General features: G+C 40.4%; 1 protein-coding gene across 7 annotated transcripts in view; it reads right to left on the bottom strand.

Annotated features, from left to right (window-relative positions):
* Nucleotides 1–2,577: 2,577 nt before the first annotated feature.
* The window catches only part of LOC119498445 (HERV-H LTR-associating protein 1), a 29,258-nt gene continuing 15,261 nt past the window's right edge, over nucleotides 2,578–16,574 (bottom strand). The window contains exons 10-17 of one of the 7 annotated variants that reach the window (XM_037787402.1): nucleotides 14,948–15,028; nucleotides 12,291–12,323; nucleotides 12,097–12,186; nucleotides 10,789–11,126; nucleotides 9,570–10,641; nucleotides 6,328–6,484; nucleotides 5,811–5,893; nucleotides 2,578–3,066 (exon numbers count right to left, since the gene is read on the bottom strand). In XM_037787402.1, the coding sequence (XP_037643330.1) occupies nucleotides 3,023–3,066; nucleotides 5,811–5,893; nucleotides 6,328–6,484; nucleotides 9,570–10,641; nucleotides 10,789–11,126; nucleotides 12,097–12,186; nucleotides 12,291–12,323; nucleotides 14,948–15,028 (1,898 nt within the window). In that variant the 3' untranslated portion in view covers nucleotides 2,578–3,022. Of the gene's footprint in view, nucleotides 3,067–5,810; nucleotides 5,894–6,327; nucleotides 6,562–9,569; nucleotides 11,127–12,096; nucleotides 12,187–12,290; nucleotides 12,324–14,947; nucleotides 15,029–16,574 lie in introns of those variants that run through there. The other 6 variants (XM_037787399.1, XM_037787400.1, XM_037787401.1 and 3 more) reach the window with 6 other exon arrangements.

The raw sequence follows: 16,574 nt of genomic DNA on the forward strand, positions 1-16,574 counted from the left end.
CAACACGAGTAACCTCTTGAAACATTTAAAAACACCCTGAAAGTTACAAAGCGGCAGAACAAAAACATCCAAGTCTCCTGCACCACCGTCTGTCTGACAGAAGACGTCACAGGAGAGTTTAGAGAGAGGTAAAGCATATCCAGGTACAGGTAGCACCGCTGGTTTGTTTTTTGTTGTTGTTTTTCTTAGAAATTACCATTATTTAAAAAAAAAAAAAAAAAGAAGTCACATACCAATTTAAGAAATGATCAGTGTCGGTAAAATTTGAAGAAAAACAGTATTTGTTTGAATCAAATTTAAAAAGTGTGGTATCACCCGTCCCCAGTGTAGAGTGTCTTTATCAGCTGCTGAACCAGTCAGGAAATGTGCTTCAAAACTCCATCCACTTTCACTTAAATCAGATAAAGAATGACAGAGCAACAACACCACAAACTAACACCTGTAATCATGAACTAACAAGCCTCCAAACACTGACCCAAAACCAACCAAACAAAAGTTCAAAACCCAAAGGAAGTCTTACCTGGTTAGTGAGGTGGCGGCTGCAGAAGTTGTGGTCTCTTCATTGAATAATTAAACCCTGACTCATTGTAAAGAAGCTCACTCAGCTCTGATGGACGTTAGCAGCCAACAGAGACGCTGGAATCCTGTTTTTACAGCTTTCGCAGCCTCGTTTCTGTTTATCAGTCGGACTGAGGAGGCGAGCCCCTTCAGTTCGGGTCTTATTGGCTATCAGGTGACACCTGAGCAGGAGCTTATCCTGGTTTGGTTCCTGTGCAGGTATTTGAAGCTTTAACGGAGGTGGGGTCCTGACAGAGGGACCCACAGAGTGGTCTTTGTCCCGCAAGGGGGGGGGGCTGGATTTGTGACCCAGGGGTCGACCTGGTCTTATCTGATCCTCCCAGGTTCAGATCAATGACTACCTGCAGGGATGGGGGGTCAGTGAAGCAGAGGAGCTGTGGGTTTAATAACAGGGTGATAGTGGGGCATTGTGTAGGTCAGGTGGGGGTGGGTGGGCAGTACAGATGTTTATGTCAGATGTTACATACGGCAAGTGGATAAAATCACAGGAACAGAAGTACAGACCAGTTTGGTTTTAAAGCTGCTACAGGTGTTGATTTGACCCAATTCCAATCCTCTCACTCCCCTCGTCCACTCTGTTTGTGCGTTCGCGTGGAGCGTCCGCCATCCCAAACCAGTTAGCGGGGAGTGGAACCCTCCAACAGCGAGCCTACATCGATGTCGACTTAACCAGCTGACGTGCAACGCCGCTTTGTGTTCCTCGTGAAACACTCTCCGATGTCAGTTCCATGTGACTACCGGTACAAACATTTACTGTAAACTGCTCAAACTAAGATAGACTTTTGATTTGTTGTTATACAGACGTTATCAACTTAAAGTAAATAGACTGTATTTAGGATCAAATATCCAGTTTAGAAAACGGTAGAAGTGTTCATTTGATTGTAAAGTGTTGTATATTTATTATCTACGCCAAGGCCGAAGGCATAGGGAGGAGGTTATGTTTTCACCGGCGTTGATTTGTTTGTTTGTTTGGAGGAGGAGGAGGATTACTCCAAAAGTCTGCGATGGATTTGAATGACATTTTTTGGAGGGGAGGGGTGGGGTGTGGCACAATGAACAGACTCAGACTCCAACACAAACTACAGTGAAGCACCAAAACCTCTTGGTTGTATCTAGTGAAGCCCGTCTGTTAAACAGTGTTGGCCGCGGTCGGAGGACGCGGGGGAGACCGTAGCTTTGGTCTCCAGGACCGGAGTCTCTGCTCCTCTGCTCCTCTGCCTGCCTTCACTCACACACCACGCTCCTTCTCTCTCTCTCTCCACCTCTCACGTGCGTGCTGCTCACTCCTCACTGCAGAAGAGTTAGTTTAGCTCTGAGAATATCTAGTGAATGTTCAGTGGACGTTTGTGCAGAAATAACTGCTGCAGCTCCTCCAGACCAACAGAGGTTTCCCGTGTCTTGTGAAGTGACGGGGCTCCACAGAGTGAAACGTTATCGTCTCCGACCAAAACTCCGGCGTCTCCCCTGTTCCTTCCGGCCGCGGTCGGGAGGCTGAGGCAGGAAAAGCCAACACTAGGATCAGCATTGATTCATGGAGAGACCTTGGTCTGGTCAGCTAACATTACTGCCAAGCAGCTGAAATATAGAGTGATATTGTGCTTTTAGCTGACGTGTGTCTCCTCACTGTGTTGAGCGATGCTCCTTCATGTCTGTGTAGAGCGAGCACAAGCGCGAGCAACAGGACGCTGACTTTAGTTGACTTAACGGCCACAGGTGTCGCTGTTAACAAGACATTTCTGATTCTTACAAACGGTCCCTTTAAAGAAGGAGCTTCGGGGTGGGAGGGTGGAGGGACCGTATTGGAACTGGGCCTTGGTCTGCTGAAGACCCCCCTATAGAGGTAATATGCACACAAGGATGTGAGGCCATACTTAACAACTCTCCTGATTTTCCCAACAAAAAACTGATTTTGTGTCTTTGCTTCTAAACTCTTTGAGAAGGGTCACACATCCATGTGATTGAAAAGGAGCATCAGAGAGATGGAGGAGCACAGGGGCAGCTGGGAAAATTAGCCAGACTTTTATTAAACTGACACAAGAAAAAAAATCAAAAATGGGTTACTTTAGAATGTTTTTTTCCGAACGTTAAAATCTTCAATTGATTTGAAGAGCTTGGTTTTAAATATGATTTTTTTTTTTTTATATAAATAATGCAGGACAGTCTCAGGATTCCAGATTTTGGTGTCCGGTATGAGTCATACATTTAGTCCTCTTGGCCCCTAAAGACTAAAATCACATCACTGTGTAGATTATAGTGAGAAACGTCACAATATGACAGGTGTGTTTCTAGTTTTCCAAACACATCCCAGATTTAGAAATCTCCAGATTCTGTTTCCATACATTCTCCCGATGCTCCTGAAGTGTACTCAGCTGTAGGTTCGGTGAGTTCGGTGACTTCCTGTGATGATGAACGGCCCTTTGTTTCCCTCCCGCTTCCTCTCTGGTCACAGTTTACTGCACATCTTTGTCAGGCATCTCTGCTTCAGATCTGAGGAGGAAGGAGAGGACGGTTAGACCACCAGGTAACTGGAGACGAAGGTCCTGCTGTCAGCTGGGCTCTAATGAGGTCATCTTCAAAATTAGGGGATGCACCGATACTGATACCGGATCAGATATCAGGCCGATACCGACTTAAATAGCTGGATCAGGTATATCGGTGACAACGGGGCTGATCTATTCAATTAAACTCTATGTTTGTCGTGTGTTTTTAAGCCCTGACGAAGACCCACAGATGTGGAGACATGTTGGCTTTTTAACCCTTTGAGACCCACAATAGACCCGTTTTAGTCTTTTTCAGGGGGGTCTTTAGGGGCAGATAGCAGGTCAACAGTAGATGTCACACAGAAGTGTTGAACATCATCTGAAAGCTGGGAACCTGAAGATTAATTTGAGATGCAGCTCAGCACTGTGTGTTATGTTGTTCTAGTGTATCAGGGTTTAGAACATGGTGATAGAAGTATAAGATGGTCATCCTCATGCTCTATAGTGTCTCATGAGTTGTTGCAGCAATTTTTGGGGTTGATACCTTTGGTTAAACAGATTTGGTGCTAAATTTAACCATTTTTTTTTACCACTGGGGAATTGATAAAAATGAACTCTCCAAAATACCACATTAAGACACCAAGACCTTGAGGAGGAACCCATTTTCATCCACATATCTGGAAGGCAGAGGTCAAGGGAACCCTTTTAAAATGGCCATGACAGATTCGCTAAAATTTAGCCCAACTTTGGAGCATTATTTAGCCTCTTTCCCAACAAGGTAGCATGACATGGTTGGTAGTAACAGATTCATTAGGTTTTCTAGTTTCATATAATATCTTGTATTGTAATGAAGCTTCTGAAAGACAGTAGAGTCGGTCAGGATCGCCCCCGGCCCCACGGGTCTCTTAGGGTTAACCCTCTGAGACCCACATAGACCTGTTAACCATCATAACCACCGTCCGTTCAATCGGCTGATAACATTCAGTGGTTTTAGACTTATTTTGCCAACTAACACATGGATAAATGGGACAGAAACCATAACCTCCTCAGAGATACTTATATAGCCGAGGATACATGATGCAGTGTTCAACACTAATTTGTTGTTTGAGGCTTTAAAAATATCTAATTGAAGTGATGTCACTTTATTTAAGTGGAAGTCACGTTGGTGCTTTTAAAAACACAGTGGAGGGTGTGAATCAGAGATAATTGGGGAGCCCACTTCATCCTTCACCTGTGCTGATGGGGACGTGTCAGCCGTGTTACCGGGAGTCAGTATCAGAGCTCATTAGAGCAGCAGCAGCTCTGCAGGAAGCCTCCGAGCCGCAGCCACGAATCCTTCTGAGCTAATGGGCTCAAGAGGTCGCCGCTCTCAACAGCTTCTGACAACACCGATCATCCAGAGCTGATCCCGCCGCCGGGTCGGAGAGAGGGAGGCCTCACACACGGTGGCGTTATCAGTCCTCCCTCTGGCTCTAATTAGTCCTCACTGTGTGTATTTTTAGACTCTGGTTTTACCAGGCTTTGATTTGAAATTGACATGAAATGAAGCAGTCAGAGATCAGAGCACCCTCACAAAAGCTGCTCCTGTGTTGCAGAGCTTCATCTGGATCTGCATCAAAGATACACAACGTACAAACCAGAGAATGTAAGGTTTTATACGAGGAGTGTTTCAGCAAAATCTCAAACAAGTCGGGTTCAACACATCCTCTTCCCTAAATGACAGAACAGGTCGTTAGCCAATGACGCCCTAAACAACGTGTATGACCGTTCACCTTGTGAATCAGTCGCACAGTCGCAGTTTTAAACTCTATTTCATGTTTTAAGAGAACAGTGTGTAGCATTTAGGAATGGAATATATTATTAGGGCTATCAATCGATTCAGATATTTAATCGCAAATTAATAAAATGTTTTATCTGTTTTAAATGTACCTTTAAAGGGAGATTTGTTAAGTATTTAATCCTCTTATCAACATGGGAGTTGGCAAATATGCTGCTTTATGCAAACATATGTATATATTTATTATTGGAAATTAATTAACAACACAAAACAATGACAGATATTGTCCAGAAACCCTCACAGGTACTGCATTTAGCATAAAACAATATGCTCCAATCATAACATGGCAAACTGCAGCCCAACAGGCAACAACAGCTGTCAGTGTGTCAGTGTGCTGACTTGCCTATGAGTTGCCCCAAACTGCATGTGATTATCATAAAGTGGGCATGTCTGTAAAGGGGAGACTCGTGGGTACCCATAGAACCCATTTACATTCACTGATCTGGAGGTCAGAGGTCAAGGGACCCCTTTGAAAATGGCCACGACAGTTCTTCCTCGCCAAAATGTAGTGCAAGTTTGGAGCGTTATTTAACTTCCTTCATGAGAAGCTAGTATGACATGGTTGGTACTGATGGATTCATCAGGTTTTCTAGCTTCCTATGATACCAGTATCTTCACTCTAGCTTTAAAACTGAACCTCTGAAAGACAGTAGAGTCAGTCAGAATCGCCCGTGATCCCGCAGGTCTCAGAGGGTTAATGTTATGTTGTTTGGCACCTACAGTAATAAACGTACAGTGTATAGATGTATTGTATGACTTGCAGCTCATTGATCTGTGAAGTCTTAATAAAGCATCACTTCACAAAATGAAGCGAATAGCGCAATCAGAGCCTGGCAGGTTGCAAGTGCTTTCAGAGGTGCTAAGTTCGTCACCTAGCGATCGATCGATCGTACCTTCCTCTACAGTCCACTTACTTCTGGAGAAGGAGACTCTCCTGACCCGCCGACACACCTCAGACGTGTGTTTCACATACCAGAGGTGGCTGTCGTCGCAGTATCTGTGAGGCAAGAAGATTATTGTGAGCACCTTCACATCAACACAACCCTGGTTCAACACTAGTAGGGTCTAAAGTTAAGGCTGTAATTGTACGACAGCTGATTAATCGTCTGAATCGTATCTAAGGGCTTAAAATAATTTGATGATTTGTGGGTCAAAATATGTCAACGTTAAAACTGGATATGGAAAAATTTACTTTTACACAAACAAGACTTGGTCCAGACTGAGTATATACCATTTCCCCCCTGAATTCCAGCATGTAGATGTTTTTTTGGATGTCCATGTTTTCTATTTTTTCTGTTGTTTAGAAAAACATCTGCATTAATTACAGTTTCTACTTCTTGGTTCCCTATTCAGTATTCTGGCTCTTCATCATCTACAGTATATAATGTAAACCTGCAGCGGTTTCATCTCAGTGTTGAAAGTGTGAAAAACCTTTTCATGCGCGTCTTGTGGCCGGAGGGTCTGCAGAGGCACTGAGAGAAGAACTTGCAGAGCTCGAGGACGCACGGCTGCAGCTTGTGAGCGCCGACGGTCGTCGTGCTGCCGGACAGCGAGACGTCGGTCCGCTCCGGCTTCCTCCAAGGACAACCTCTCAACGGACAGAGTGAGAGGTCACGTCAGTCACTAGAACAGCTCTGTTTGCTGTTCACAACCTGTTTGTCTGCTCTGCCAAACAAATTAAGAAGTTAATTACAATGATAAAAGATGGCGAGTTTGCACGTAAAAAAGTAAGAAAACAAAGACGTTATAATTAACCTCTGAAAGCCCACAGTGGTGATTTAAGAGGTTTCATGTACAGAATAAATCATCCTCACAGCCATCCTTCAAATTCTCTCATTGTATTCATTCTGCATAATGTCGTCTCAGTACTTAAAGTCCCATTACAGGAATCACTGGTGCCGATGCGTTCTAATCATAATTAATGCATTGCAGGTACACAGGGCTCCCTAATTACCATAAAAATACATATTCAAATGTGTTAATTAGATTCTTCTCCACATTCTGCAGTTTATTTGCTCACTTTGCAATGCAGAGCGACATCCAGGAGCAGCGACGGTTTATAACATCGAGCAAAGACAAAAAAGGTTATTGATGCTCGGTTTGTAAGAAGTTCGTCTTCATGATCCTTTTTTTAATTACTTCTTTTAAGTATGTTTGATTTTATAACAATTTCACAAGTTTAGACACAAATTCAAATGCAAATTATGACAATTCAATTTAATTTAAACGTCAAATTTTTTGTCCCTGACAAGAAAGCACAGGTGAAACTAGTTTTCAATAGGGCTGTCAATCAATTAAAATAGTTAATCGTAAATTAATCACATTTTTTTATCTGTTCAAAATGTACCTTAAAAGGAGATTTGTCAATTATTTATTACTCTTATCAACATGGGAGTGGACAAATATGCTGCTTTATGCAAATGTATGTATATATATATATATATAAAAAAGGTAAAGGAATTCATTTTAAAGTCGCTAATTTCTCTAACGCATCAACGCAACTTGTGATTTTTAGGTTGTAGCAGCTCAGTTTTAAATCTAGAGTGAAGATACTGGTATCATATGAAACTAGAAAATCTAAAGAATCCATCGGTACCAACCATGTCCTACTAGCTTGTAAAGAAGGAGGTTAAATAACGCTCTAAACTTACGCTAAATTTTGGCGAGGAAAAACTGTCATGGCCATTATCAAAGGGGTCCCTTGACCTCTGACCTCCAGATCAGTGAATGTAAATGGGTTCTATGGGTACCCACGAGTCTCCCCTTTACAGACATGCCCACTTTATGATAATTATTTTATATGTATAGATATATTTTTTGCTAAATGCAGTACCTGTGAGGGTTTCTGGACAATATCTGTCATTGTTTTGTGTTGTTAGTTGATTTACAATAATAAATATATTCATACATTTGCATAAAGCAGCATATTTGTCCACTCCCATGTTGATAAGAGGATTAAATACTTGACAAATCTCCCTTTAAGGTTCATTGAGATTGCTATGACTTGCAGTCTGCAATAAATGTCTGGGTAAGAATTTGCATTTACTGTATCTGCTTATATTTACTTTACCACATGGTGTTTATATGTGTGGTGTTTATATAGCCTATACAGTTTCATATATGTATACTTTTGTTTCTATCATTATTATTTTTATATATATTATTTATTAAATGTTCACTGAATATGTCATATGCTGTGTTTCACCTCAAGTCACCTTGAAAACCTGCAGCCATTTCCATTTTTTTTTAACAACGCAAAAGCTGCAAAACCTTTCCACAGATCAGCCATTTATGGTGTGTGTGTGTGTGTGTGTGTGTGTGTGTGCGTGTGTGTGTGTGTGTGTGCGTGTGTGTGTGTGTGTGTGTGCGTACAGACTGGACACACGGGGCTGCAGAGACGTGCAGCTGGGCCACAAATGCTCATTTTACTGCACACTAATGACTCGGTGACAAATTGCACAGGATGCTCCGGCCTTCTGCTTGTTGCTAGGCAGAACTCAGTGGGGGAGCAGCTGCTGTCTCTACAGTGACGTCATACTGACATCTGGTGGTGCTGATGGGAACTGTGGGCGAATATTAAAGAGTCACAGCACCTTCAGTGTTTAATAAAGTACCTACCTACCTACCTACTGGTGACTAATGTGAATATTGGACGACGGATTATTAGGGCCACGTTAAGGAAAAAAAAAAAATCTGAGATTTCGAGAATGAAGTCATAACTTTACGAGAAAAAAATTGTAATATTATGAGAATAAATATCTTTCATATATCTTCACTCTTTAAAACTTACAGCCCTAAAATTAACTCATATAAGTTATCAAAAGTAAGACTATTTACGTAGTAGGGCTTCTCCCTCTTAGTCAAGTAATTGGTCATTTTGGTGTTAGATTTCTCCAGTCAATTTATTTTATTATTCATCATTACTTATATCCTATTGGTGTTTCTAAACTCCTTAGGTTCATACTGCTCTTAATTTTAATTGTTACATAATTTAAGAATTCATTTGATCTCTTTGCTTGTGAACCACACAGCTTGTATTGTTTGTTTTTTGTGCCTCAGTTCCTTTTCACCAACAGGAGTCTCCTTCCCCTCCTATCAGGCTCACTGATCACACAGCAGACGGACAAACGCTGAATATTTTTGGCCTTAATTTGCTTTTAACCTTTGCGGCTAAAAACCCATCAAAGCTTTCACATAAAGGGGAGGCAGCGCCGGGGTTACCATAGTGACTATCTCAGCCTCCTGCACGGCTCCCCTCTCTCCTCGCCGCGCTCTGACACACACATAATGCACACACCTTTCGTCAGGCTGAAATTGAATCAGTATCCGCCGGTGTGTCCAGAAATGACAGTGAATGGATGTGATGTGATTACAGTTGTTGTCTGAGAGCAGGTCGGCAGTCAGAGTCAAACTGTTCCTGCACAGCAGAGCAGAGCAGCCAACAGGCTGTTACAATCTATGGCCCCGACCACGACTCTGAAATATCAGTAAGTTACAATCTATGGCCCCGACCACGACTCTGAAATATCAGTAAGTTACAATCTATGGCCCCGACCACGGCTCTGAAATATCAGTAAGTTACAATCTATGGCCCCGACCACGGCTCTGAAATATCAGTGAGTTAGAATCTATGACCCCGACCACGGCTCTGAAATGGGCTGTGTAATCTTTACCTGGTTTTTCTGTCGCCACAGGCTTGCTGGGTGTTGTAGTTCTCCTGCTAAGGGGCCCTGTAGTCCTTCTAGCCACTGTAGGTCCTGCTGTGGGTCGGACAGCTGAAAGTCTTGTGGGATGAACTGTGGAAGTCGTGTGCTGGCTGGTGGTACTTGGCTGGTGTGTAGTTGAGATTAGCCGGGTCAGACTAATAACTGGTGAGAACTGCGTGGGTTTGGTTGACGCTGCGGCCGGTTGGGTTGCACTTGCGGTTGATGGTGCTCTTACTGTGGTTGATGGAGCTCCTACTGTGGTTGATGGAGCTCTAATGGTTGATGGTGCTCTTACTGTGGTTGATGGACCTCCTACTGTGGTTGATGGAGCTCTAAATGTGGTTGATGGAGTTCTAATGGTTGATGGTGCTCTTACTGTGGTTAATGGACCTCCTACTGTGGTTGATGGAGCTCTAAATGTGGTTGATGGAGCTCTAATGGTTGATGGTGCTCCTACCGTGGTCGATGGTGCTCCTACTGTGGTTGAAGGGGCTCCTACTGTGGTTGAAGGGGCTCCTACTGTGGTCGATGGTGCTCTAACTGTGGTTGTTGGAGCTCTAATGGTTGATGGAGGTCTTACTGTGGTCGATGGTGCTCTAACTGTGGTTGTTGGAGCTCTAATGGTTGATGGAGGTCTTACTGTGGTCGAAGGGGCTCCTACTGTGGTTGTTGGAGCGCTAACGGTTGATGGTGCTCTTACTGTTGTCGAAGGGGCTCTTACCGTGGTTAATGGAGCTCCTACTGTGGTTGATGTGGTTGATGGAGCTCCTACTGTGGTTAATGGAGCTCCTACTGTGGTTGATGTGGTTGATGGAGCTCCTACTGTGGTTAATGGAGCTCCTACTGTGGTAGATGTAGTTGATGGAGCTCCTTTTGTGGTTGATAGAGCTCTTCCTGTGGTTGGTGGAGCTCTTACTGTGGTTAATGGAGCTCCTACTGTGGTTGATGGAGCTCCTACTGTGGTTGATGGAGCTCCTACTGTGGTTGATGGAGCTCCTACTGTGGTAGATGTGGTTGATGGAGCTCCTACTGTAGTTGATGGAGCTCTTACTGTGGTTGATGGAGCTCCTACTGTGGTTGATGGAGCTCCTACTGGGGTTGATGGAGCTCTTACTGTGGTTGATGGAGCTCCTACTGTGGTTGATGGAGCTCCTACGGTGGTTGATGTCGTTGGTGGAGCTCCTACTGTGGTTGATGGAGCTCCTACAGTGGTCGATGTTGTTGGTGGAGCTCCTACTGTGGTCGATGTCGTTGGTGGAGCTCCTACTGTGGTTGATGGAGCTCTTACTGTGGTCGGGGATGCAGATTTTGTAACAGTGGTGACTTGCAGCGTCGTCATTGGTTGTGAAATAGTAGCGGTTGTCTGTGCGGTCATCACTGCATGCGTCGATACTTTCAGTGTCGTCTCCACTGTAGTCTGACTTTGTGGTATGATGGTTGCAGGTTGTGGAGCTGGTGCCAGCGGCTGGGCGGTGGTCATCTTTTCTGTTGTAGCAGCAGCTTCATCCATAGATGTTGGTGAAACTAATGAATCAAACACAGCCAAGGAGAGAAGATCACAGTCTGCAACACTTAATCTGAACTTTACAACCAACTAGTGGTGAAAGAATGTCAATTATTTGATAAATCAATCTTTGGTTGGACAAAACAAGACATTTGTGATCAGTTATAACTTCATAATAGTCATCTAAATGTTTATAGATGCTTTACATCTTAGAATCTATGGCCCCGACCACGGCTCTGAAATATCACTAAGTTAGAATCTATGGCCCCGACCATGACTCTGAAATATCAGTAAGTTTGAATCTGTGGTCCCGACCACGACTTTGAAATATCAGTAAGTTAGAATCTATGGCCCCGACCATGACTTTGAAATATCAGTAAGTTAGAATATATGGCCCCGATCACGACTTTGAAATATCACTAAGTTAGAATCTATGGCCCCGACCATGACTTTGAAATATCAGTAAGTTAGAATCTATGGCCCCGATCACGACTTTGAAATATCACTAAGTTAGAATCTATGGCCCCGACCATGACTCCGAAATATCAGTAAGTTAGAATCTATGGCCCCGACCACGGCTTTGAAATGTCAGTAGGTTAGAATCTATGGCCCCGACCATAGCTCTAATGTTTATAGATGTTTTACAAAACAGTTTCTTCAAGGTTTACAAAGAGTTATTTATAATTATAAATAAGTAGATATAAATCTAAGCTAACGAAAACACAACAATTTGTATTTACAGGTGATTAAACGCTAATGAAAACATACTTATTAATATTATATTCCATTTCTGCCAATATATCCCCCTAATTGTTAAAAAAGGACCTTATATACAACATTTAGTAGCCTGTCGTTCTAATAAACCAGGAGCTTATTCCCGTTTACAGCTTTTAAAAGTTATTCTGGATAATATTAGAAGTTAATTCCCAGTCTGCAGGTTTTAACAGAATGAGACTAACCATGAACACTGAACCTCCTGCAGAGACTCACCATGTTCGGTGGAATGGACTCTGCTGGTTAACATGGAGCTCATCCCAGATGGAGAGATGTGACTCAGATTCGTGGGCAGTTGGTTCCATGCTGGGGTTTAAAAAAGATGATTAATGGAAACATGAGTTAAATGAGGACAACAGATACTTGAATGAGTTTGTTTTTTTTAAAAAGGTACTGACTGCGTTACTCACCGACAGGCAGTCTGAAGGAGGAGATGTTACCTACTTGAACATGAAGAAGAAAGGTTCAGTTAAAGGAAGGAAGGAGGGAGTGAACACCGTAGACATATACTGTATACTGTACACAGACGTGGCATCGACTCCTGGATCGTACGTCAATGTGGGCGCCATATTGGACAGGGCAAGACGGGATAAAAAGCACGATAACGTCTACATTTCTCAATCGATTTCAATGAGTCATTTTATATTCAAACGTTTACGAGGAGTAACGTTAAGTTAACATTAAGTTAACGTTACTATTTTTACACCCAAAGATTTTGATGAAAAACTGTTAAATACGTTAACATCACTAGCTTCCGGTTCATGGATCAGCGGTCTGTCCTTCGATATGGTGGATTCAATCAATTATTAGGTAATTATTAAAAACTAGTTCTATCATATCACATTTTCCTTTAAGCATTTTTCACATTATCAACTGTTCAAGTTAACGTAACGTCTTTAGAAAACGTTGGCTTACGTAACATCAGATAAGAGCTAACGTTCATTATTGTTAGCTAATCGATATACGTTAATATTATCTTATTAATGTTCATATTTAACATGATATAGTGTTTAAAACATGAAATGTACGATACGTATTAAAAACAATATGTGTCTCATATTGCAAACAATAAAACTGAAGGTATGTCTTGGTTAACAATTACTCTATTAGATTATTTTGTTTTTTCTAATTGCTGTATTATCACCATTATTTCAATAAATTCAGATCATAACTAATATTATAATACTAATACTTATCGTTACCATTATTTATTTATGTACTACTTTTTGCCTGTTATTCTGATTGTTCTTATTAGTGAGTACATAACAGTAAAAGCAGTAGCAGTGTTAGCAATAGCCTGTAGATTGAAAGCATGATCGCTAAAACAGAGGAAGACATTGTATTATATTATATTATATTATATTATACTATACTATACTATACTATACTATACTATACTATACAGGGACCTCTCTACAAGTATTAACCTTAAACAAGGAAAATAAGCCAAAGCCATACTTGACAAACGTGAGCTTTAACAATTCCTTCTGATAAATGAATTATTTTCTATCACATAAGTAATTCAGCATTAGAGAGACACTTCCTGTCTTTAAAATCCACCAACCCCTCCCTTTCCCTTTTTTTCATTAACTTATTTGTTTATTTAATTTATGATTATTATTATTACTTTTTTCTCTTTGTATTATTATTATTATTATTATTATTTTATTATTATTATTATTATTATTTTATTATTATTTTTTATTATTATTATTATTATTATTATTATTATTATTATTTTATTATTATTATTTATTTATTTTTATGTTTTCTCTAGTATACTTATTGTGTTTTATTTCTAAGCTCAACTACTTAAAGATTGGTTTATAAACTATTGTAATTAAGAACTGTAAATTGCAGATACGAAAACAACCTCGAAAAAAAGGGGAAAAAATAAAGTATAAAAAATAAGATCCACCAACCACCTCAGGATTAACCTTTAATTCACGAGGACTTTGAGCACCCACATAAAACTTTTGGAAAGTGTCTTTTCTTGTGATGCTGGCTTCTGAAACTCATCCCCGTCCTCAGACTTTAACCCAGAACCTGAAGACTTTCCTGCAGCTCCTCCAGCTCTTTCTGCCACGCAGAGATAACCGTATCTCTAAAGTCTTCTTTTCCTTCACAACAACCTGTAAGAGTAGAAGTCTGGAGAACCAAAAGTCTCGTCTCTGCTTGATGTTAACTTTCAGAATTTAAGCTACTTTCAACACAAGTTTGGAGAACTGGCCTCAACCGTGAGCCTCAACCGTGAAACAGCTTTCTAACAAGTTAGTAGTGATTTGAACCCTCCATATCCAAAACTCTGATGCCTGCTGGGAAATTTAATATCTCAGGTACACTGTGTAGTATGTTTTTATTTAAAAAAGTTTGCAGTATTGTGGCATTTTCTCGCTCAATCTCCATAAATGTGGCATCAGAAGAAGTCTGTTCTTATGAGTTCAGGTTTGAGTCGATGCTTCCACCTGCTGGTTGTGTTGCAAGCTACCAGTGACCAAACCAGTGCATCAGTGGGTGCATCCCAAGTCTCTTAATCGCATCCACGTTTCCCCTCACTTGTCACTTAGTCCCTCCCACCGGGGATGCGTTGAGAGACGCAAAGAACTACTTCCCATTTCCCGATTTTTTTGTGCCTCCTCGTCTCCTCGATCCTCCTCCATCCTTATGACCGGGAAATATTTCTCAGCGCTCCGTCTTGAAGGACATCCCAATTCCTAAAATGCATCTGAAGGAGCGAGGAGGCTTGCCGGAGGAGCCGTGAACGAGGATACACCGGTGTAATCCTTCATGGAAGTCTTTTACCGACATCAGTTACTGATTGGACGCGTGTCGGTCGGTAAAAGACTTCCGTGAAGGCTGCTCTCGTGTCTCCTCGCTCATCGCTCCTCCGTTGCAGAAATAAGAGCTGTGGGATGGACTTCAAGATGGCGCACAAGAACAACTTCCGGTTCAAGCTAGGAGTGAGGAGTGAGGAGTGAGGAGTGAGGAGCGAGGAGCGAGGAGCGAGGAGCGAGGAAATGACAAAATAAGAGACTTGAGATGCACCCAGTGTGTACGGTGAACTGACCTCTGTGCGGTCCCTCCACGATGGTCTGGTTGAAGAGCGGCGTGATGGATCCGACCTCCCAAAGCTCCGGCACGTCTCTGCCTGGACAAAACACACACATCGCGTTCACACGGCGACTCTCCGAGGCATCAAACCTTCTTCTGACTTAGTTCCTGGAAAGACACTTTGGACACTAGACGCTGTATAATAATATCTGCAGGTACTTACTGACTGTTACACCTTCGTAAAGTTGGTTACATTTTGGATCCAGTCATTTAATCTTTTTTAATAACACAGAGCAGAGACCAAATACATTTAAATTTATTGATTAAAGATGCCAATGCTGGTTTAAGTGCCTACACTACATGGTTCAGATTAAATAAACTATCTCTGAATATCAAAATAAATAAAGTTTGAAAAAGTTTGAAAAATGTTGGAAAATAAAGTCTAAACAATGTCTGAAAAAGTTAAAAAAAAAAAAAAAAAAAAAGAAAAAGTCTGAAAAATGTCCCAAAACAAAGTCTGAAACATTTTTTTTCAGACATTTTTTTCCAGACATTTTTTTCAGACATTTTTTTCAGACATTTTTCAGAAATTTTTCTTTTTTTTCTTTTTTTTTTTACCTTTTTCAGAAGTTTTTCAGACTTTCTTTTTTACGGACATTTTCTTCCAATTTTTTTTTCCAACATTTTTTTTTTTTTTTTTTTTTCCAGAAATTTTTCAAACTTTTTTTTTCAAACATTTTTTTCAGACATTTTTTTCAGACATTTTTCAAACATTTTTCTTTTTTTTTTTTTTTTACCTTTTTCAGAAGTTTTTCAGACGTTCTTTTTTACGGACATTTTTTCCGATTTTTTTTTCCAACATTTTTTCTTTTTTTTTTTTTCAGACATTTTTCAAACTTTTTTTTTCAGACATTTTTTTCCAGATATTTTTTTCAGACATTTTTTTCAGACATTTTTTTCAGACATTTTTCAGACATTTTTCTTTTTCTTTTTTTTTTTACCTTTTTCAGAAGTTTTTCAGATGGTTACATTTTGGATCCAGTCATTTAATCTTGTTTAATAACACAGAGCAGAGACCAAATACATTTAAATTTATTGATTAAAGATGCCAATGCTGGTTTAAGTGCCTACACTACATGGTTCAGATTAAATAAACTATCTCTGAATATCAAAATAAATAAAGTTTGAAAAAGTTTGAAAAATGTTGGAAAATAAAGTCTAAACAATGTCTGAAAAAGTTAAAAAAAAAAAAAAAAAAAAAGAAAAAGTCTGAAAAATGTCCCAAAACAAAGTCTGAAACATTTTTTTTCAGACATTTTTTTCCAGACATTTTTTTCAGACATTTTTTTCAGACATTTTTCAGAAATTTTTCTTTTTTTTTTTTTTTTTTTTTACCTTTTTCAGAAGTTTTTCAGACTTTCTTTTTTACGGACATTTTCTTCCAATTTTTTTTTCCAACATTTTTTTTTTTTTTTTTTTTTTCCAGACATTTTTCAAACTTTTTTTTTCAGACATTTTTCAGACATTTCTCAGACATTTTTCCAACATTTTTCTGACTTTCATATTTTCATATCTGAAAAAGACATTTTTCCAGATATGTTTTTCAGACATTTTTTTCAGACATTTTTCAGACATTTTTCTTT

The sequence above is a fragment of the Sebastes umbrosus genome, chromosome 12 (assembly GCF_015220745.1).
Source record: "Sebastes umbrosus isolate fSebUmb1 chromosome 12, fSebUmb1.pri, whole genome shotgun sequence".
In the NCBI taxonomy this organism is placed as follows: domain Eukaryota; kingdom Metazoa; phylum Chordata; class Actinopteri; order Perciformes; family Sebastidae; genus Sebastes; species Sebastes umbrosus.